General features: G+C 51.3%; 1 protein-coding gene across 4 annotated transcripts in view; it reads right to left on the reverse strand.

Moving 5' to 3' along the window:
• Nucleotides 1-238: 238 nt before the first annotated feature.
• PAK5 (p21 (RAC1) activated kinase 5) overlaps nucleotides 239-22,161 on the reverse strand; it is a 217,688-nt gene continuing 195,765 nt past the window's right edge. For all 4 annotated transcript variants that reach the window (XM_077176304.1, XM_077176305.1, XM_077176306.1 and 1 more), the window contains 7 exons: nucleotides 18,723-19,520; nucleotides 11,955-12,434; nucleotides 9,618-9,751; nucleotides 7,789-7,915; nucleotides 5,385-5,510; nucleotides 2,887-3,021; nucleotides 239-2,326 (listed from right to left, as the gene is read on the reverse strand). In XM_077176304.1, coding sequence (XP_077032419.1) covers nucleotides 2,171-2,326; nucleotides 2,887-3,021; nucleotides 5,385-5,510; nucleotides 7,789-7,915; nucleotides 9,618-9,751; nucleotides 11,955-12,434; nucleotides 18,723-19,520 — 1,956 coding nt within the window. In that variant the 3' untranslated portion in view covers nucleotides 239-2,170. The remainder of the gene's footprint in view (nucleotides 2,327-2,886; nucleotides 3,022-5,384; nucleotides 5,511-7,788; nucleotides 7,916-9,617; nucleotides 9,752-11,954; nucleotides 12,435-18,722; nucleotides 19,521-22,161) is intronic.

A 22,161-nucleotide genomic window follows, 5' to 3' on the forward strand; every position in this document is an offset into this window, starting at 1 on the left:
TATCATACACATGTGTATCCTGAGTGCTTATACATATATTATAACACTTTTTTCTTTGTTATATATATTATAATATACATATTATAAGAACTATATATATGTATATAAAATAATATAATAGATATTATAAGAACACATTTTTTCTTTGTTATCTGCTTGGTCCAGTACTGTGAGACTGAGTCAAATCTATAAAGTAGAAAAAAGGCATGGGAACAAAAAACCACACTGAAACTTAAAGTGTTTATTAATTAATTTATTGAACTTGCATGTGCATTTGTTTCACCAGTAGCTGGTGTTCACAAAAAAACCCCTTTGAAATTGACAAAACTCTCAGTAAACTCGATGAACACTGCTTAAAGTATCTAATGATAAGAAAGTTGCAGAAAATTCTTCACTTGTACAGCCTAAAATGTGCTGAATATTGAAGAAAAACCTCCCACCAACCCCCTTTTTTATTCAAAGATGGTTAAAAAAGGTAATTTTGTAGCTAGTATTAAGTTGTGCCGTTGCCTGGACTGGTGCAGCCTGGTTTCCTGAGTTGTCAAGACTACAAAAGAGAGCCCTGGGAGGCTGGGGGTGCTCCCTGCTGGGTGGGCTCTGGGAGCCAAACATTTTCTTCAGTGTCTCCTTCAAATGTGCAAACAGGGCTAGGGAGAGAGAGCAGTGGGGATAAGACACTGATGTGAGAACAGCTCTTCCATGTTCCAGGTCATCCTTATCTCGTTTTTGCCTTTTTTTTTAATTGCTTCTCTCCCTCCAAATATTCTTTAAGGGCAGAACTCAAGGAGCTTCTTTACTATTGGCAACTCTTTTCTCCCAGAGGAAGATCTTTAAGCAACAGCTCCTGCCAGGTGTATAGATGTTTGGTTATAATTTACTACAATAAATAACAATTAATTTATTAACTATGAAATTTCATAATAAGAAAAAACTGTGTTTTCACCAAGTTGGCTTTGTGGTTCTTAAAGATACCATAAAATGAGGTCAGTAAGAAAAAAAACAAACTTGAAAAACATGGCTTTTGTATTATACAGAATTAAAAACAACTAATCGTTAATAAATAAAATTAGTTTCTCATCGAAATAATTATGAAGCACTTCTAAAAATTTTAAAGGCAAATCTATTTAGGCCTACAGTTAACATGCAAAGTCATCCAACAAATAACACAAAATTGTACCGCAGTAGTCAACTGTTGCATCAACATTCAGAAAGGTCTAGACAGCAGCACGACTCCTCCTCTCTGGCAAACGCTGGCAGCTCATCCCAAGCCATCCCCTCCGGGGCTCTGCCCGAGCTCTGGGGCTCCCTCTGGGCTGGCAGGAGCAGCTGCTGCTCTCAGCAGTCATGGGGGCCGCTGTGGGGCTGGAGCAGGCGTTGTGGTGGCATGGCAAGAGCAGGTTCAGCCCAGCCTGGGAGGCCTCTGGGCCAAGGCTGGGCAGGGCTCTTGGCTCCCAGCCAGGGGCAAGGGAGGCCCTGGCCAGGGCTGGGCTGGGCTGGGCTGCCTCTGTCACCCAGTGCCCCAAGCCAGGCTCTCCCACCACCGTCAGCCATCCCTGGCTCTTCAGCTGCCCTGAGGGCAGGATGAGCCCCCTCCTCACCCCATGGGAACCCTGCAAAACCTTACAACTTCCTAAAGGTGACTGTGGTTTCTTTTTTTTTTTTTTTCTCCTGTTTTCAAAAGGGTTTAAAAAAGTAGGAAACTTCATCTTCTCAAATTCTCCAAGTTACACTTATTACTTAACTAACACAACAGGTACATGACAAAGTACTGCAAGTTATCAAAACATACTGTACAGAAAATTACAAACTTCTTGCAAAATACATTGCGCTGCTCTGGCCGAGATAAAAAGTGCTTTGTTTGTCAGAAAAGTGTTCTTCTGAGCCAGAGGTGCCTCAGCCCGCGGTGCAGCTCAGCTGTTTGGCTCCGTGCTGCCTCGCCCAGGCTGGCAGTGGGTGTGCCCTGCCTGGCAGCCCTGGTGTCCGGCCTGCTCCTGTCCCTGGCACAGTGGGAGCAGGGAGCACTGCCTGCCCCGGGGATCTCTGTACACACGGCAGCGTCTCCTCAGGGCTGCCTTCCTCCTCGAGGCTCTGCTGCTGCTCCTCCTCCTCCCTGCCTGCGGGTCCCGCACGCCCCGAGCCGGGCTCTGCACTGCCCCTTGCCAGCAGCCCTTCAGCGGTGCCTGTGCTGCCTCATGAGGGGCACGATGCAGGAGGGGGGCCCTGCCAGCTTCAGGAAGGGGTGTCTGAGCAGCTCCTGCGCCGTGGCTCGCTGCGAGGGCTCCCGCACCAGCATCGAGTCCAGGAAGCCCCGCAGCACCGAGGAGACCTGAAACACCGCACGGGCATTAGGGGTGGCACACACCCCCTCCGGCTGTGCTGCTCTGGGCACGCTGTTTTACTGGGGAGGAAAGGGACCCTGATCTTCCCCACTGCAGCAGCCGTGCTGAGCAGAAGGGCTGTGGGTCTTTGCTGGTGTTTGCAGTGTTTGGGTGTCCCTGGGGTACACAACAGCATTAAGGTAGGCTGAGGGCTCGGGTCTGATGGAAACACCCCCTAACTGAGAGGGGCCCCAAGGCTTTGGTGCCTCACATGGATGCACCAGCCCACCTGCAGCAGGGCAGTGAGCTCAGCTGCTCTGGTCCTCGGGCAGGCTGGGAAGCACAGGGCGACTGGGGCTGTGCCCAGCTCCTTTTGCCATCTCTGGGTGCAAAAGCAGTGCCAGGGTCAGGCACAAACAAGGCCGTGACCGATGGCTTCGGCCTCTCTCCCCCCCCAGGAGCCCTGTGTGGCACCCACTGCTCCAGTGGCCCCTTGGAGGTGAGAGTGAGGGTCTGGGTGGGCAGGGTGTGCTGGCAGTGGCAGGCCCTGGTGGCAGGGCAGGCTGACCTTGTGTGTGTCCTTGACGCGGGGCGGGAGGTTGTCCCGGATGCGGCGCATGGCCTGCAGCGGCGGCTCGTTGAAGTACGGCGGCTCCCCGTCGATCATCTCCATCACCATGATGCCCAGGGACCAGATGTCCACCTGCAACAGCACAGGGCTCAGGGGCACTGCTGGCACTGCACTGGCTCCTGCTGCTGCCTGCCCGGCCAGCACCAGCTCCATCCATTGCTCTTTTTTACCAGCCAGCCATGGCTTTCCCTCTAGCAGTGAGGGCCTGACAGACCAGGCCAGCAGGGGCTCACACTCCACGCTCTGCAGCTGCCTCAGGTGCTGCCCACTGGAAGCTGCACCCTTGGAGAGGCTGTGTCCTGCTGTCCTGCATTCCAGTGGCACTGACCTGCACTGAGCGCCCCCCCAGGCCGGCCCTGCAGCTGCTGGAGAGCAGGGAACACTTCAGCTGCTGTGGAATCACTTACTCTGTTCCCCTGGAGCTGAAAGACTATGGGAACTCCATTCCAGAGCCCGAGGCAAATGCAAGCACTCACTACAGCCAGGCTTGTTTGCAGCCAGCACAGGTAGCACATTATGTAACACCTTTGGAAAGTGATTCAGCTCCAGCTCAAAAAAATCACTTTTTTTTTCTTTTCTTAGTCCTGGCCTGCTGCAGAGCTGCTTCAGAATCCCAGTCCTCTGATGACTGTAATTCCTGTCGTTTGCCAACCCAAATACAGTCAGGGCCAGTTCATTCTGCTTTTGCTCTTTTGCCAACATGATCCTTTAGCTTAAATCCTTTCTTTTCCCTTTCCCTTCTGGTGGGGAAACTTCATGCAGCCCTAAGTTCAGCCACTTTATAATCCCCCTAAGCTATTAATGGGCTAATAATAGTTGATGCTATTATCTCTGGAATGTCTTCTCCAGCAGCACAGATCCTGGGTGGAGAGCAGTGCCTGCAGGGTGCTCATACTGTGCCGTGCCAGAGCAGTGTGAGGACGGAGCAGCTCCTGCTCATCTCATCTCCCTTCCCTGAGCACATCTGTATTTGTAGATGTGTTCTGTGCAGGTACGTGCAGTGAAGCTGTGTGTGGCCATCCCGAGTCCTGCCTCTGCTGGCTGCCAGGGCCGAGCTCTGCAGCAGCTGTGTCCCTGCAGGGGAGGGTGTGTCACTGTCACCGGGTCCCCTCTGTCACTCACAGCTGCCTGTGCACGGGTGTGGCACTGCAGAGCTCCCTCCTTGCCGGGCTCCTCTGAAGGCTTCTAGTGAAACGTGTGCCTTGCCTCTCCCAGAACATCAGGCAGTGCCTGAAACAGCTCCCACAGAGGGGCTTTTCCCATCCCCGTGTCCCAGCTGATGCCAGCAATGACTGCAAGGAAGGAGCCCATGGATGGAGAGCAGTCCTACCACAGAGGGTGGAGGTGCAGCCCACCCAGCTGGCCCCGGGTGCTGCCCTGGCTCTCCTCTCCTCCGGGGGGCAAGGGCAGGATGAGGGCAGAGTGGCCCTGGCACACACTGGTGGCACTGGGCCGGGCAGGGGGTGTGTGAGGTGGCTGCTGCTTTGGCACAGGCAGCAGGGCACACCTGTGAGTGCAGCTCCAGCCTGCAGGCTCAGTGTTCAACAGCAGCACGGGGCCCTTCACAGTGTGCAAATGGGGGCACTTCCCTTCACTGCAGCACCCCAAAGCACTGCACTGCTGGGAGTGCTGAATGGAGTTGTTATTTAATAACTCCATCCTGGGGAAACACTTCCAAACCAGGCACGATGCTGCACTCTGGGGCAAACGGAATCACTGCTATTTAGCACAGCTGTGCAAACGTTCCTGACCTGCACAGCTCTGACACAGCTCCACGGGGCTGGGATATCCCTCCTGCAGTGCCTGCTGTGCTCACCTGGCTGCTGCAGGGACTGGGGATATCCCCTCCTGGGATATGCCCTCTGGAGTGTCCTGTGCCCAGCTCAGTGCCACAGGGAGCTGGGAATCCCCTCTGGAGTGTCCTGTGCCCAGCTCAGTGCACAGGGAACTGGGATAACCCCTCTGGAGTGTCCTGTGCCCAGCTCAGTGCCACAGGGAGCTGGGATAACCCCTCTGGAGTGTCCTGTGCCCAGCTCAGTGCCACAGGGAGCTGGGAATCCCCTCTGGAGTGTCCTGTGCTCACCTCAGTGCCACAGGGAGCTGGGATAACCCTCTGGAGTGTCCTGTGCCCAGCTCAGTGCCACAGGGAACTGGGATAACCCCTCTGGAGTGTCCTGTGCCCAGCTCAGTGCCACAGGGAGCTGGGAATCCCCTCTGGAGTGTCCTGTGCTCACCTCAGTGCCACAGGGAGCTGGGATAACCCTCTGGAGTGTCCTGTGCCCAGCTCAGTGCCACAGGGAACTGGGAATCCCCTCTGGAGTGTCCTGTGCCCAGCTCAGTGCCACAGGGAACTGGGATAACCCCTCTGGAGTGTCCTGTGCCCAGCTCAGTGCCACAGGGAGCTGGGAATCCCCTCTGGAGTGTCCTGTGCTCACCTCAGTGCCGTAGGGCAGGCGGGATATCACCTCTGGTGCCATCCAATAGGGTGTCCCAACCAGGGACTTCCTCCTGGGGACCTCCTTTGACACTTGGGCGCAGAACCCAAAGTCAGACAATTTTATCTGTGAAAAGAAGAAGAAAAAGCCCCTCCTGAGTAACAGGACAGCAGCCCAGCTCTGGAGGAGGGGCTGGGATGGGAGCCCAGCCTGGGGAACACACAGCTCATTAAAATGAAGGGGAGATGGAGGAGGGTGGCACTGGTGCTCATTCCTGATGTCATCTGTCACAGCCCATTGCCTCTCCACCAGCAAAGGATGGGGAGGTGATAGATGGCTTATAACATTTAAAAATAAAGGAAAACAAAATATTCCAAACAGAGCTCCCATGCTTGTAGTTATATACATGTGATACCCAGTAATACACATATTCCAAGTGACACCCACCCCACTCCTTTTAATCACCCACAGAAAATAAACCCCTTCCAAGGGTCTGCCAGGCCCAGGACTCCCACTGTGGGTGTCACTGAAGGAGCTGCCATCTCTGGGCAGCAGGAGAGCGGAGCTGGAGGAGGCAGGGAAGGGTACAGGACTCCTTGCCAAAGAGTGAACCTGTTCCCTTTGCTGGCAGCTCGGGAATCAGTGCTGTCCTTGAGCAGCTGTGGCAGTGACCTGAAATAGAAATTATGGGATACACAAGCACTCCCGAGAGCAGCTCCTGCTGCATCATGTGCCTGGCTCACACTTTTATGACTGTTTTTTTTTAACAACAAAAATTATGGAAAATTATCACCTCCCCCTCTCTGTTGCTGTACAATGCCAAGGTGAAAGTTCCACAACAAGCTGGTCTGAGGGTTGGTGGCATCACCCCCTTCCAGAAACAGCTTGATCCTTAAGGCTAAAATCTTTTTTTTTACCCCTCCAAGTACTTACTTGGAGGCCTGGAAGCTCTCCAAGGGATGTTCCTGGACATTTTCCTGACCTCCATCACTGCCCAGTCCAATGGTGACCCATGGCCCAGGTCCCCAGGCTGTGTATCCCATCAAGTACTCCATGTCTGGGGATACAGAGGGAGCCCAAACAGCCCCAGGACAGCTGGAGTGGGAAGCTGCATAAATCCCTGCATTGTGTAGACTTATTGTCAGCACTCACTTTTGGATTCAGCACAGACATTACTTTTTAAAAAAGATACGGATATTATTTTTAACAGAATTATGAAATGATTGTTGGTATTTCTAAAACAAAGCCAATAATAGCCAAGTGCTCCACGCTAAATGTATTTTTCAGTTTACAGGATGAAGAATGGAAGAAATAATGCATATTTTGGAAGCAGAGCCCAATCTTCTTTTGTAGGAGCACAAGAGGTTTTGCATATCTATTGCTCATTGGAGTACATAAAAGATGAGGATTTTCTAAAAAAAGATAATTGCACAACACAGCCATGAAGAAATCTGCAATGCAGATAATAAGGACTGGAGTAATGAGTATAATGAGGCACTGTATGCAGATCCTGAGCACAGATCAGATGTTATTCCAGCAACATGAACTGAAATCACAACTGAACAACTCCTGCACACGTGGGATTGGCTTTCCTTGACAGGACTAAGAGGAGCAGCCTGTGGCTGCTGCAGGAAGGAAATCCCTCTCCCTTGGTGAGTGGGCATCAAATTGGACAGGCCAGCCTTTGGCTACTGAGTCAGACCAGGCCTGGGGAGCCAAGAGCTTCACCTGGGGAAGGGGAAGGTCTGGATCTGCTGCCAAACCAAAGCTCTTGGGCTCAGTCCAACCCTCAGGTCTTGCCTTAGACAGGTGTGTAAGGCCAGTGGAGCAACCCTAATTTTTTTGTGTGCAAACCACGTTTTGTTTAGTGAGCAAGCCTTGTGCAGCATTCTGTCCCCTTCTCCCCCTGCTCATTAACAAAACAAAGGCACAGCAAGTAACGTACATGGAAGTGTGGGACAGATTTTATCAAGCATCTTAAAAGTGTGAAAGCTACTCTTACCATCTGGGGAGGATTTCAGCAGTAATGCAGATTATTTCCTATTTGCATAGATTGATGCTGGCCTCCCAGCCAGCTTGGGGAAGCAGAGCACATGTACTGAAACTGCTGAGTAAATGATAACTAAGTGTGGTAAAAAGAAAGTGTTGTTGAAAGGCATCTGTAGACCCAAAGAGAGGTCTCCCATCACCAGATCATCATCTCTACTGCCACTGCCTCTGAGGCTCCATTCCTCCGCAGGACTCTGCCTGCAGCACAGATGCCAATCACCGGTGAGGCCAGGCCCGTGTTCCTTGGCTTCAGCTTCTCCCCCGAGTCATCCCCCCCTCCGTGGGCTCTCCCTGTGTGTCACTGGCACCCGCCGTGGCAGTGCCGCTGCCAGACTGTGACACAGCGCAGGCTCACCCTGCCGTCGCTGGTCAGCAGGATGGAGTCGCTCTTGATGTCGCGGTGGATGACGCCCTGGTGGTGCAGGTAGGACAGGGCGCGCAGCACGGACACGCACACCGTGGCGATCTGCTCCTCGTTCATCCTGCAAGGATAGCACACACACACACACAGAGCTCAGCCTGGGCAGGGGACAGGCACTGCCTCCAGCACAGCCCTGGCCGGGAGATCTGCCTGCAGCACCTCTGGGGCCATCTCTGCTCCTGGTTCTGCGAGCTGAGCCGTGGGGACCAGCCCTGCAGCGAGCCCTGCATTACTGTCAACAGCCGCGTGTGCCATGTGCTGGGGTCTCGGGGAAAGCACAGAAATCTCCCTCTGGGAAATCACAGAAATGCCTTATTTACAGTAAGCTCGCTGCTTGCCAAGCAGGCTTCGCTACTGGGATGGGAACAGGTGTGGAATAAATATGAGGGAAAGCACCCTTAATTGTGTAGGCAAAACATCAGGCCCTGGGTTGTAGCTCTTTGAGAGCACTTTCATGCCTTCCTATAAAAATATTCTGGGTATTTCAGCAGAAAAACAAACAAGAGTCCTCATTTCTGTGCACGGCTGAAAAACCCCATTCTGAGGTCATTCTCTGAGCTACAGTGCAATGCCTGGGATGGGCTGGGCACCCTGGTGCCACTGTCTCATCCCTGATGTCCCCAGCATCTCTTTTACACAGCAAAAGAACACCTGTGGAGATTTCTGCTTTAATTTGTGTGCCATTTGCAGATTTTAGCAGGATCTTTGAGGGAAGGTCATGCAATGTAAAAAAAATCAAAACACCCAACAGATTAAGAAAAGACTGTTTTGAGTTAAAAATAGATGACAGCTCTTAAGATGTGGTGTCCTGGGAACATCTGTTTGCTGTCAAACTTCTGTCAGAAACATCCAAGATAGAGCCTTTAATAGTTTGGCAAATACTTGCAATACTGTGATTTATTTCAGCACATAAGCTAAGGTAACACTCAAAAGTAAAACACCTGTGTTCTAACTCTTGGTAGGATCTAAGAGCACCATTTAACTTGGAGAGAACACAAATTTTTTCATTTACAATTCCCTGCTTTTGTTCTTGCTCCCCTAAATATTCTCCCACTAGTTTGGTGTGGAAATTCTAATTTTCTTTCATTCAAGAAGAAATTAAATAAAGAATCCCTCTTCCCTGTCTCATTTTATCCAGCTTATCAGAAGCAGATGAGCAAAGAGCAGGTGGAAAGAGGGCTGTAAAATCTAATGTCTCCCCTCAGAAGAGGCAGAGCAGTTCCATACACTGCAGCTCTTGTGCTGGCTAATTTCCTACTTTAAAGGTGGGATATTAACTGAAATATGGGAATGTGCTCCACCATAAGCACAAAATATTCTGACATAAAAATACTTTTCCCCTTATATTTTGGGCTTGGTTTGCAGATAACCTTTGTGAGCAGAAATCACCCTTAGAGCAGACGTGGTTATGACAGCAACCCCAACAATACAGATCACCAAACAGGGAAAAGAACTTTTTTTTTGGTTTTTTTCTGTTTTAGGAAGTAATGGATAAGAGCTGTGTTGGTGCTAAACCACCTCCCAAAGTGTAGCAGATCCCCACCAGGCCCTCCCAGGTGTTTCTTTCCCTTTGGTTCAGCAAATGTTGCTGCTCCCAGGAGTTCACCTGCCCCTCTGGTTACTGATGGTGGCACAGCGAGCATGCTAGGAATGGGTTCAGTTCCAGGACACATAAAATGCATGGTCTCTGTTCTGTAAGTGTTTCTGTGTGTGTTGTGTGCAGTTTGCCGTCTGTGTGCCCAGCCCAGCCCAGCCCAGCCCACCTGGTGTGAGTGACGATGTCGGTCAGGGCGCCGCCCTCCAGGAACTCCATCACCACCCAGAGCTCGTCCCCCACCAGGTAACTGTTGTACATGTCCACCACGTTCTCGTGGTGGTAATCCCTCATGATCACCACCTGCAGGGGCACAAAGGGACAGCTGCCAGTGCCACAGGCTCCAGTGACACTCGTTGAGACCTTTGTCACCGGTGCTGAGGGAAGGATCTGCAATGAATCGCATCCTCCCTCATCCTTACGCCAGCGCGTGAACAACATCAGAATATGTACATAAAAACATCAGTCCTTGTAAATGCATCAGGGGGAAAAAAGAATCTCTAGTTGATAGAGTATAAACAGTAGATAATTGTTTTATTTCAGCCTGCAGGAACAGACCTGTTTATTTAATTGGTTTTTTTATTGCCAATTGCTTTCAGTACAACAGATTCTTTTTTTGACCTGATCAATCCCTCAACACATCAAAGTCATTTTTATCACGTAGTGAATGGTACTTTGCATAGATTTTAAACAGAATGCTGGAGTAAGGCCCCAGAAAACTCACTCAAAGAGACTTTTAAAAGGCTTACTACTGCTTTTTGTGTACTCTGAGTTTGAGACATGGGAGAAATATCAACAAGAAATTCTCAAGAGATCAAACAACAAAAAACTTCACTGGCAACTTAAGAAAAATCAGAGAACTTTGGTAAAAGGTTTTGTGCAACACTGAATCCATGTAAAACACTTCTCAAAGCCCATTAACTTGGCCCATTCATCTTGGCAAACCTATAAGCTTTTAATTAGATTTTAAGTTCAATTTTAAGTTACTCAAAAATTCCGAAAAGAGAGAAGAATAGAAAACACATAGAAAGGGTCACACAGAGCCACCAAGCCCTGGGTTCCAGCACAGCTCAGAAAGTCCAAGGAAAAGTTGAATACCCCTTGGCCTTGCTGGGCCCTTCCCCTGGCGGGACCTGCAGCCATTTGGCCACTGTGGGGCTGGGCAGGGCTCCAGGGGCAGGTGTGGAGGAAGCTCTGTCCTCAGAGTGCCAGGGATGCCAGGTAGCAGGGCACTGCCCTGCCAGGGCAATGCCAGACCTTCCCCTACCCCCACAAAATGCACCCCAAAGGGGCTGCCCAGAACTGGCACCACAGTGAGGGCAGCCCAGCCAGGACAGTGCCCGTGACCTCAGGGGACTGAGGGTGCCAGAGTGGCAAGCACAAGAGAGAGAGAACAGCCAGGCAAGGCTCCACCACAGACAGACAGAGGGGCTCCATCCCTGCTGCAAGAGATTTTCAGATGGAGCGTGGCAGGGAAGCAGCTTGGTGCTGCACAGCATGCAGGACCTGCTTCAAGCTGTCACTGCTCAAGGGATGCTCAGTTAGAGCCAGCACAGCCTCCAGCAGAGGCAAAGCCAAGCCCAAATAACCAGCACAGTCCTGCACTGTGTAAAGAAGAACAAGGGGAAGTTTGCTGTTTAATATTGTAATTAAAAAATGGGATGTTTTAAAGAATCCAGTCTGTCATGTGCTGAGGGAAGACACACAGTGTATAGGAAACAAAATATAGAATTAAAAGGTTCATTCTCACAGGAGGCTTCCTTGGGGGTGTTTTTGGTATTGATCAGATATTAACAAGTGATCTCAAAAAGGGAGCAGTGAACACACCCCACCAGATGCTTTAAGGGAGTAAGAAGTTAAAAAAAGGAGAAACTCTTCAAGTTGCAGAAGGTACTCTCAAGCCCCAAATAAACTGGGTGAAAAAATGGCAAATGAAAACCAGTGCTCTGAAATTTAAAATAACATACAGAGGGAAAACAGTCTCCCATAAGCAGCTGTGGGCTCTGAGCTGGCTGCAAGCACTCAGGAGAGGAGTTGTGGGAATTAACACAGGTAGTTCCATGGAAAAGGACTCACAGCTCTTAGCTTAGTACCATCCAGAAAGCACAGGGAGCGCTGATGGTTAGGAGAGGAAGGAGGGAGGAAACAAACAGCACGTGTATGCCAGAAATACAGCACACACACTCTGGAACAGCCTGGTTAGTTTGGATCCTCCCTCCTGGAATAATCAACTGTGCCAGGAGACAGAAAAGGCAGCAGGGCCATGTCTGAGCAGCTGACACACTGCACGGACCAGCTGATACATCTCTCAGCTGTTTCCTGGGACAGCACCAGAGGTTTCAAGCCTGGAGGAGAAGTGGCTGACTTGAAACTGGAATGGCTACACAATATTTATACAAGCACAGACGTGTGTGGGACTCCTCACCCCGTTTGGAAAGGTATGAATGTGGCTCCTTGTGTCTCCTGTTGAACCCAAAAAGCCCAAGGCACCCCCAAGGCCCCGTACCTCATTGAAGAGCAGCTCCCTCCTCTGCTGCTTCCTGAGGTCCATCTTCTTGACAGCCACCTGCTTGCCCGAGTGGCGCTCGGTGGCGATGCACACGATGCCCGTGGAGCCCTCGCCGATCTTGAGGAAGCTGTCCAGGTACTCGCGGGGGTCCCCGGGGCTCACCACCAGCTGCAGGGCGGCGCGGAACTGCTCGTGGGACACCCTGGAGGGCGCCTGCTCCGAGCACGAGCCCCAGCTGGGCGGGGGGTACGCGCCCGGCGCCAGGCTGGGGGAGCCGGGGTACGAGCCCGGGGACGCGTACGGGGAGCCGGGCTGCTGCAGGTGGGGAGCCTTGTGGTACAGCAGGGGGTACTGGTAGCTGCTGCCCGAGTAGCTGCCCTTGCTCTGGCTCTGAGGTAGCTTGGCTGGGCCCCGGGGGTAGGTGTCCGAGCCGCAGAGCGGCGGGCTCACCACCAGCTGCGCTCGGTCATAATCCACCTGCAAGGCACACACAGACACTGAGGCTGGGAACAGCTCCCTCCTTCCTCCCTGCCCTGCCCTGCCCTGCCCCTCCATCCGTCTCCAGCCCCCTGGAGGGCCCAGCAGAGCTGGCACAGCGTGCTGCCACACTGCACCCCCTCTGCTCAGCACGGCACTGCTGCCCAGGCTGGGCAGGGATTTCCACACCATGGAGGGCTGCAGTGCCCTCAGCACACACAGGACATCTCCTCTGCACCCCTGCTCTGTTCTTCTGTCCGGGTACCTGTTTGGGCATTCCAGAGTCTTTGCTGAATCACAGAATGGCCTGCACTGGAAGGGATCTATGCTTAAAAAAGTGTATCTGCTCTGCATCTGCAGTGCCCTGCAGGCTCTCTGGGCCATTTCCTGCAAGACTCCATCCCTGTCACATCCATAAAACTCGCCCTCTAGCAAATTTCAATCTGTGTCTTACCAGTACCTGCATTTTGATTCTCGGCTCTTAGCCTTGTCTTACATTTTTCTGCAGCAATTCAGGGATAACCCAACCCATTCCTGTGGAGATGGTGGTACCCTAAAATCCCTGTCATCTCCTGTCTTGCCATGCTGCCAGCTGTTGTCTGAGTGACTGCTTACTTGAGTTTGATGAGGAGCCTAATTCAATTCACCATTTCTTAAATCATTTTCCACAGCGACACACTACTTAACTGCAGTGTCACAAAACTGCTAATTTTCATCTGAAATCAGAGAAAATCGCAAAGGAAATTATCCCAATGGGAAGCCTGGTTCATTTGTAGGTTCCTTTCTATTTTTTGTATTTTCCAAGCTTCTCTAAGCTTCTTATATTGAAGGCTAATGAATACTCCACATTTACAAACTTAATGGTTTGCTTGCTTCCATCCAAACTAAAACCCCCCCAAAAGATGTAGAACAAAAAAAAAAAAACCTATCCAAAAATTATATTTTTTTCCTCTGGAAAAGAACATCTTCAAATTTACAATGTGTGACTCCTGACAATGTGTGGAGCATCTCAGGGCAGGGGGGCGGTTTGACACAGGCTCATCATGTAGCACAATTACAAATAATTATGGCAATGAGTTCATTTAATCAATCAATTTCAGTGGCAGTGCACAGGGATGGACAGAGCAGCAAACTCTACACAGCTCACGGCTGCTACTATTACTGCTGGCTGCCGGCCAGGAGTCCCTGATCCATGTTAGTTAAATGCACATTAATCTGAATTTGGCAGTGTAATCAAGGACCCAACTGAACTGTGAAATTGAATTCTGCGGTGGAACATCATTTGACCATTTTATGCTAAGACTGCAAAAAAAAAAGGAAAAAAGAAAAAGAAAAAAAAAAATCTGCCGCAGCATCAATTTATCAGCGCGGGCTCTGCACCGCGAGGAGGAGCCTGGGGCTGGAGGCACCTCCAGAGCAATTCTCTGCTGGCCTTTCCCACCTCCCTGTGAGCCACCAGGGCTGCTGGGCCTGCCTTCACTCCACCAGGGCCTTGGGGGCAAGGGGGAATGCCCTGCAGAGGGGCTGCCCAGAGGCTTCCCAGCACAGCCCTAGCAGGAGGAGGGAATGCCCTGCAGAGGGGCTGCCCAGAGGCTTCCCAGCACAGCCCTAGCAGGAGGAGGGAATGCCCTGCAGAGGGGCTGCCCAGAGGCTTCCCAGCACAGCCCCAGCAGGAAGGGGGACTGCCCTGCAGAGGGGCTGCCCAGAGGCTTCCCAGCACAGCCCTAGCAGGAGGAGGGAATGCCCTGCAGAGGGGCTGCTCAGAGGCTTCCCAGCACAGCCCTAGCAGGAGGAGGGAATGCCCTGCAGAGGGGCTGCCCAGAGGCTTCCCAGCACAGCCCTAGCAGGAGGAGGGAATGCCCTGCAGAGGGGCTGCCCAGAGGCTTCCCAGCACAGCCCTAGCAGGAAGGGGGAATGCCCTGCAGAGGGGCTGCCCAGAGGCTTCCCAGCACAGCCCTAGCAGGAGGAGGGAATGCCCTGCAGAGGGGCTGCCAGAGGCTTCCCAGCACAGCCCTAGCAGGAGGAGGGAATGCCCTGCAGAGGGGCTGCCCAGAGGCTTCCCAGCACAGCCCTAGCAGGAGGAGGGAATGCCCTGCAGAGGGGCTGCTCAGAGGCTTCCCAGCACAGCCCTAGCAGGAAGGGAGAATGCCCTGCAGAGGGGCTGCTCAGAGGCTTCCCAGCACAGCCCTAGCAGGAGGAGGGAATGCCCTGCAGAGGGGCTGCCCAGAGGCTTCCCAGCACAGCCCTAGCAGGAGGAGGGAATGCCCTGCAGAGGGGCTGCTCAGAGGCTTCCCAGCACAGCCCTAGCAGGAGGAGGGAATGCCCTGCAGAGGGGCTGCCCAGAGGCTTCCCAGCACAGCCCTAGCAGGAAGGGGGACTGCCCTGCAGAGGGGCTGCCCAGAGGCTTCCCAGCACAGCCCTAGCAGGAGGAGGGAATGCCCTGCAGAGGGGCTGCCAGAGGCTTCCCAGCACAGCCCTAGCAGGAGGAGGGAATGCCCTGCAGAGGGGCTGCCCAGAGGCTTCCCAGCACAGCCCTAGCAGGAGGAGGGAATGCCCTGCAGAGGGGCTGCCCAGAGGCTTCCCAGCACAGCCCTAGCAGGAGGAGGGAATGCCCTGCAGAGGGGCTGCCCAGAGGCTTTCCTGGGGAGGGCTGGAGTCTGCCTCCTGCAGGGCTGACAGCCACCCACTCACCCTCCATCAGGAGCACCCAGCAGCAGCAGCAGCAGCAGCAGGGCTGTGCAGTCACCTCCCAGCGTGCCGGGGGTGCTGAGGCAGAAACCCACCCCATTACAGCATCATTTCCCTTACTCCAGCAGGCAGGGATGGCCATCAAACAGAAGGGAGTCAGACACATGAATTTCACGAAGGACATTACATCTGCCAAACTAATTAACGCAGAGAAGTGCTCAGATGGTTTGGTGGAGGGAGGGGAACTCAATCTAACCCTGTCCTATATATCAGTGTATGTAGGGACAAATAATTTATTGCTTTGGCTGTAAATACACCATTTTCTTTATAACCACTGAGATAGGGAAAACCTGGTCTAGAAATTCAAGCTGGATAAATCCACGCTAATGAATTATTTGAGGCTTTGCCCATGTCTGGTATTTCTGAGTATGCCCCAGGCTTAACACACTGGCCAAAGAATATTCTGCAGTAGAATTTTAGAATGAACATTCAGGGGTTCAGTGTGCTTGCTAAGAGTTTTCAGAGCCTTTCTGAGGTTAGCATTGCTGCACAATGTAAACCCACTTCCTGAATCCCAAGAAATGCTACAAGTAGTCAGGAGCTACCATGGGTAAGTCACTGAAGCTCTCCTCCAAGGCTGTGTCCTGACACAGTGCTCCACATCACAGCAAAATGAACGCACTTTACTCCACCAATCATTCCATTTCTGCTGCTGAATGCAGCCCCTACTGAATGGAAGTTCTTTAAATGCTACAAAGGAAAGAAGAAAGCAGTCCTGCATTCCTTCCAGATCAGGTCAAAGGAGCAGCCAAAGCTCTGGCACAACATTCATCATGGCACAGTGGCATCCCCCACGCCTGCACAGTCTGCCAGGGGAAGGTGCAGAAGGGATGGTCTGTAACCCACACTGAGACCACAAAGGCAAAGGTCTGGCTCTGGTGCTTTGCTGGGCAAAGCCCCAGGACTGCCTGTTCCACACACAGAGGTGGCAGGCAGCGCTCACACACAGCTGCTGGCTGGGAATGGGAACAGAGGGGAAAAGGAGGGGGTTTCTGACAGCGAAGGCTTGGCCCTGCCTTTGCCAGGCTGGAAATGTGCCCGTGGTACAGAGGGACACAGGGACCAGGTGAGACACCTCTGCTGCATTACAGCAGCAAAGGGGGAGCAGACATCATGGGCCCTTGAAAGAGGGACAGGACAGGGTCCCAGAGAGCTCCTCCTGGAAAATGACAGGGGAAGGAGCTTTGAAGTAATAGGGCTTGGTGCAGAAGTTAGGAGGGCTGCCTGTGATGAAGAGGAGGGTAAAAAACCCCATGCAGAACAGAGTGGCCAAAGAGAAGCCAAGAATGAACTCGATATTGTGAGACAATACTGAGGTGGGACACCAGCTCTGTGTGGGGAGGGTGACACAGCAGACTCTGCAGCTCCTTGCAGGTGTCCTGGAGCCAGTCTGCAGGACAGGAGAGCAGAGGCTGACACAGGAGTGGCTCAAAGGGAGGCAAATCCGAGCCTCTGGCTTCCTACACCTCCATGGTTCCACTGCACGGCAGTGGCCATGCCCAGGGCAGGGCAAGGCCTCTGATGTAACAACTCTGAAATCCCTGATGATGAAACAGCGCACACATTTGACTGGTCTGACATCTCTTACCTGCAAATAATACTGAAGTAAATCTGCTTTTCACATTCACAAGCCAAAATGAACATCCTTGTTACAGGCACTTTGATGCCACACATTTGTGCCTGCAGACTTTTTCACTTACTTTTTCACCTCTTTTAATTATACTTTAAACCCAATCTCATTTGTAAAATATCTGATTTGAAATCTGACTCTCATTTAGTAAGCTCATTTGATGAACCATTATTTTACTAATGCCTCCTTGAAAAGAAGATTCTTCAGCAATCATCCAAGACAAGAAACTCCTATTCACCTGCAGGAGCTGTGGACAGGTTTGGGAATTGAACTGCTGCATTTAACAGTGAATCATCAAGTTTCAATACACCAAGGCTGTAGGAGTGGTTTTGATGCTCTGAGGAGGAACAGCTCACAATGAATCTTGCACAGAGGCATATATTTCTTTAAAGGAAAGTTGTTACTGCATTTTAATGGGGTATTTTTCAAAGTGCTGGAATCCTATAGTAAACACCTGTGTCTTCTGCCCTACTGATTGCTGTAAAACTGGCAGAAGCAGGTGCTACAGGGTCTCTGCATTTCTGGATTTACCCTCCTCTTTTCTAAACTCTGACAAAATGACTGCTCTCAGTAAAGGAAATGGCAGCTAACCCAGCCCAGATTTTCCTCCCAGCTTCCAGAATCCACACTGAATGCCTCACTGGTGTAACTACCACACACACTCCTCCCACCACACCCTGAGCTTTGGAAAGGCACCTAAAGAGACCCGGTGACTTTTCTGCTCCCCCCAGGGTTTGTCCTGAAGCTCCAAAGCCTGGCTCTGTGCTCCAGTGCAAAGAGGGACAAAAACTGCATTGCTCACCCTTTCCCATGGGCACTGCACCACGGTAATGGCAAAGCAGCCAGACCTAGGGAGGCACAAGACTGGCACAGCTCCAACCCAGGGATGTCAGGGATCTGCAGACCTGGCACTGCAGCAGGACACAGCCAGTAAGCAAATGCACTGCCCAGCTATCATCAGAGAGAAGAACACATCTCACCACTGACAGTCACCCACCTCAGCATGTGAAAAGTCACAGCAACCCCAGACTTGGAAAAATGATCACCACAGTGCCCGTTGCTAGGGGAACTCAGTGATGTTCAGAGCAAACTACACTGAAAAGGCATCTCTTGCACAGCATTAGATGCTTAAGAAGGTCATCATGGTTATGCTACTAGAGGTGTGAGAAAAGCACTCTGAACTGAGCAAGTGGTCACAGCACACTGCTGCAAGCAGGGCTGGAGAGCTTGTGCAGGTCACACACTTCATGTGGCAGAGCAGGGACAGATCTGTGGAGAGGAGCAGCCTCTACATAATATGGCTGAAATGTTTTCTTGCATATCAACCCTTTTTTTAAACTACATCTAAAATGTCTTGGGTGAGGTCAGCTGCTTTGACTTCATTTCAATGCTTAAAAACAATGCAGAAGGGACTAAGCCCCTACTCTCATGAGCAGTGAGGAGCTCATAAACCTTGTAACATAAAGGTGGCATAAACACAGCATAAATACTGAGATTTCAGCCTTGCACAGTAACAATTCAAACACAGAAGTATCTGATACACAAACCAGACCAGTGTCTCACCTCCTGCTATAGATCTGCTCAGGTGTAGGAACTCCTGAAGCTACAAAAAACTGCCAAAGAACTCGCATTTACTGGGAATTTCAAATAAAATCCCCAGAAGATGGGCACTCCAAACCTGCCTTTCAATAAGTATCTCAAACCCAGTGGTCCCTGACATCCATTTCCAAACACCCAGGTACAGTGGGTGGGTTTCCAAGGCTGCCAAGGAGCAGCCCCACAACTCTGGGGCCGTTCCCAGCCCCGTTTGGCACGGTGTGCCCACGCACGGCTCCTTGCCCTCGCTCCTGGCCCTGCCCCTGTGCACAGGCTGATCCCCGCCCTGGAGCAGCCCCTGGCAGCTGGGTTACCTTGGGCACTCCTGCTGCGGTCTCGGACAGGCGGGGGTAGGTGTAGGAGCTGTAGGAATGTCCCTGCTGGTGAGCTTTGAAGGCGCTGGCTGCGTAGGGCATGGCCGGCTCCTGCAGGCCCGAGCCCGACCTGGATCTCTGCCTCATGGCCGGCTGGGGGCTCGCGGGGTCCACGTAGGAGGACTTGGGCCTCTTGTCAATGTCCTCCCTGGCAAGGCCGTGTCCCCAGTCAGGGTCCCCGTAGTCCAGCCTGTCCCTGGGGCCCTCGCTCTGCAGCGAGGCCCGGGACGGGGCGTAGGGGAAGGAATCCCGGTAGTCCAGGGAGGAGCCGCTGGGCACCCGCTGGTACTCCAGCCTCAGGCCCCCGTACTCCAGCGCCTTGGGCTTGCTCTCCAGGTGCGCCTGGTAATCCGGGAGGAACCTGGACAGCTCTGACTGCAGGGGGGTCACTTCTGAGTAGTAGAAGTCGCGGGCAGTGACCTTGAGCAGGTGCCCGTTGTGCCTGGCGGCCAGGCTGCCCTGGCAGTAGCGGTCCCACTCGTCCCCGCACAGGGCCCTGTCCCGGAGCCGGTCCGCGCCGCTCTCGGCCGTGCTGTCCGACTCGCTCGAGTACTGCGAGCACACGATGTAGCCATTCTCCTCCTGGGGCCGGGACACGTGGTTGGCACTGCCCTGGTGGTGGCTGGGAGGGCTCTCCTTCCGCAGGGAGTTGGAGCGGGTCACCGAGATGTTGTCAAACTCCTCCAGCAGCCCGTTGATCGAAGTGTCCTTTCGAGGCTTGTTCCCCCGAACAATGGTCTGCCAACACAAAATGGCTTTGGTCAAATACTGGCTTTTGTTTCGTATTTCACCAAAAAAACACCAAAAAGAAGAACATCTGTATTCACCCAGGACTACCCATAGCAATGTCTTATGGTCTTCATCACATATCTCATTGCTTAAAAAAAATCCTCAATAAATAATTACAGTAGGACGTGAAGAAATGTTTAAATACAGTGCAGATCACAAGCTGGGATTTGGCATGCAACCCCAAGACACTCTCAAAAAGCCCAATTTCAGAGGTGGGTGTTCAGCAGCCAACAATAGAGACATCCAAACTCACTACTTATTTTCCATTTGTTCTTAGTCAGTTGTCTGCATCAAGCAACACTGGTGGGCTGAGTCAGATTTTCAGGGCATGGATAAGCTAAATGAGAATCATTGAGTGGTCACTTCCATGTGCTACTTTAACAAACTGCTGGAATGAAAAGTAGCATACAGTTAAGCAGGCACTGAATTTTCCTAGTTTTTTCTTTTTTTATAAAACAGGATGTTCCTGAGCAGCAGAATCCCACTGAGGACTGCCTCTTAGTTAACTTAGCATAAAAGACACTTGGGAAAGAGGGAAAACGTTAACTCCATCTCCTTGTAACACATAGCATCGAGCAAGCCAGGGTGCACAACCATGGCTCTGGGACACCCATATCAGGGATGCCAAGTGCTGGCACAGTTTGTGTCCCACTATTGCCAAGCCCTCCACAGATCCCATCCCACTCCTTTATGCCCAAAACACTGCTGCCCCTGCTAGGTTGGGAAGTGAGCAGTGTGTGGTTACAGCTCTCCTTCAGGAAATATTTCATTTTTTAGCTAGTACCACCTGAGGGCTGTAACATGTGGCTGCATCCATTTCTCACTTGGGCCCTGCCATTGAGCACCACTGCACGTTTACAAACACCTGACCAGAATAAGATGTACAGATTGGTGGCCAGGGCCATAAATCAGCCAGGCTCCACTGAAAACACATTTATTTTGCTGATTTACTTTGGCTAAATATCTCTGGCTGCATCTTACTTAACTCACTGAGCTTTTCAACAGAGTCACCGTGGTCACCCCAAGGAGATTCCCCTCTCTGGAAGTGCTGCACACTGAGCCTGGTGAATCAGGAACCAAGCAGGCGTGGCAGATGCTGAATATGGAACACTGGACACCAACCACAGCATTCCAGACCCAGCCTGGTCACTCTGCACTTGTTCTAAGCATAGTGAGACTGCTCAACTCCTGCTTGACAGCACTCAGGGATTCAAACTTTGTCTGAAAAAGCATTCAATCACTAGCAAGATCACAAAATTAACAGGAATGCACTGCTTTGTCTCGCAGCAAAAGGCAGCTGAGAACAGGCAGGTGAGAAGCACAGCAGTCCTGACCTCACACTGCCTCCTGCTCTGATTTATGTCTATAATTCCTTGCCTGGTTTGCTATTTTGAAGCCCGTGGCACTGAAACAATAGGACAGCAAAAATAAGAGACAGCAAATAGATCACTCCTTTCACCTCCAAAGCCATTCAGCAGGATGAGAGGGATTGGTTTAATTCTGCTCCAGCCTCTTAGGCAGGATGGCTGCACAATCATTCATATTTAATTATCACATAATAAAGCAGCAACATTCGACAATGAAATGCTTATAATTGAAAACAAGATTGAAACACCCGGCTGCCACCCCTGTGCAGGACCTGCCCAGGAGGGAAGTGCCCATTTCACACCTCCAGGGGACCTGCCCAAAGGAGAGCTCCCCCGGGTGTGCCCAGGAGCCACAGGGAGTCCCTGGAGCAGAGGGAACAGGAGCTGCCCCTCTGCTCCTCCAGGCACGCTCTGCTGTCTGCATTTCCAGACACCCTCTGAAGAATGCAGCTGAGTGTTTCTGTTAGGGAATTCACTGGTGACAAATCCCTGCAGTTTGGGGATTTTCTGCAGACAGGTGCGTGCGTGGGAGTAACCTTTTTGATTATGGGGATTTAAAAATAGCACTAATAGTAAAATGATCTTACAGGAAATTCTGGTTTAAAAAGAAAAAAAAAAGCATTTGCCACTGAAGCCTCAGCCTGGTGAAGCTGTCCTGGACAGCTCTGGGACCTCAGTGCTGTCTCATCCTGACTGGTGAAGTGAAGGGGATTAAGAACTAAACCCCATCTCTTTCATCCCAGCATTTTAAGGATGATCACTGGCAAACAGTGACTTGCAAGTGTGATGGCTGCAATTCCTACTGGCTTCAGATTATTTTCCATAAGAAAATGAAAATGGCCAGCACAAAGGGAGGATAAAACTTACCTGTTCCAGAGGCACACCTTCTGAATAGTCAGTGCTTTGTTACTATGAATAACAATTATTATCAATTATGATACTTAATTATTTCTAACAACAACAACAATAATATTTCTATTTGCTTTGGCTTGTTTTTAAATTTTGCATTTCCCTTATATGGAAGGCCAGACTTGGTGAGATGCCCCCAGGCTCAATCAGGCAGCCTACACCAGCTTGATCTTTTCCAAGGAAATATCCAGCACCATTCTTATCAAAAGAACTGTAGTGTCCATGGAGAAGAAAATTTGGGAAGTGTTTCACCAAGACCCTGTGAAATACTCTATATTGTCAAGTGGTTTGCTATCTGAACAGAACTTTAAATG

The sequence above is a fragment of the Agelaius phoeniceus genome, chromosome 3, assembly GCF_051311805.1.
Source record: "Agelaius phoeniceus isolate bAgePho1 chromosome 3, bAgePho1.hap1, whole genome shotgun sequence".
NCBI classification, from domain to species: Eukaryota; Metazoa; Chordata; class Aves; order Passeriformes; family Icteridae; genus Agelaius; species Agelaius phoeniceus.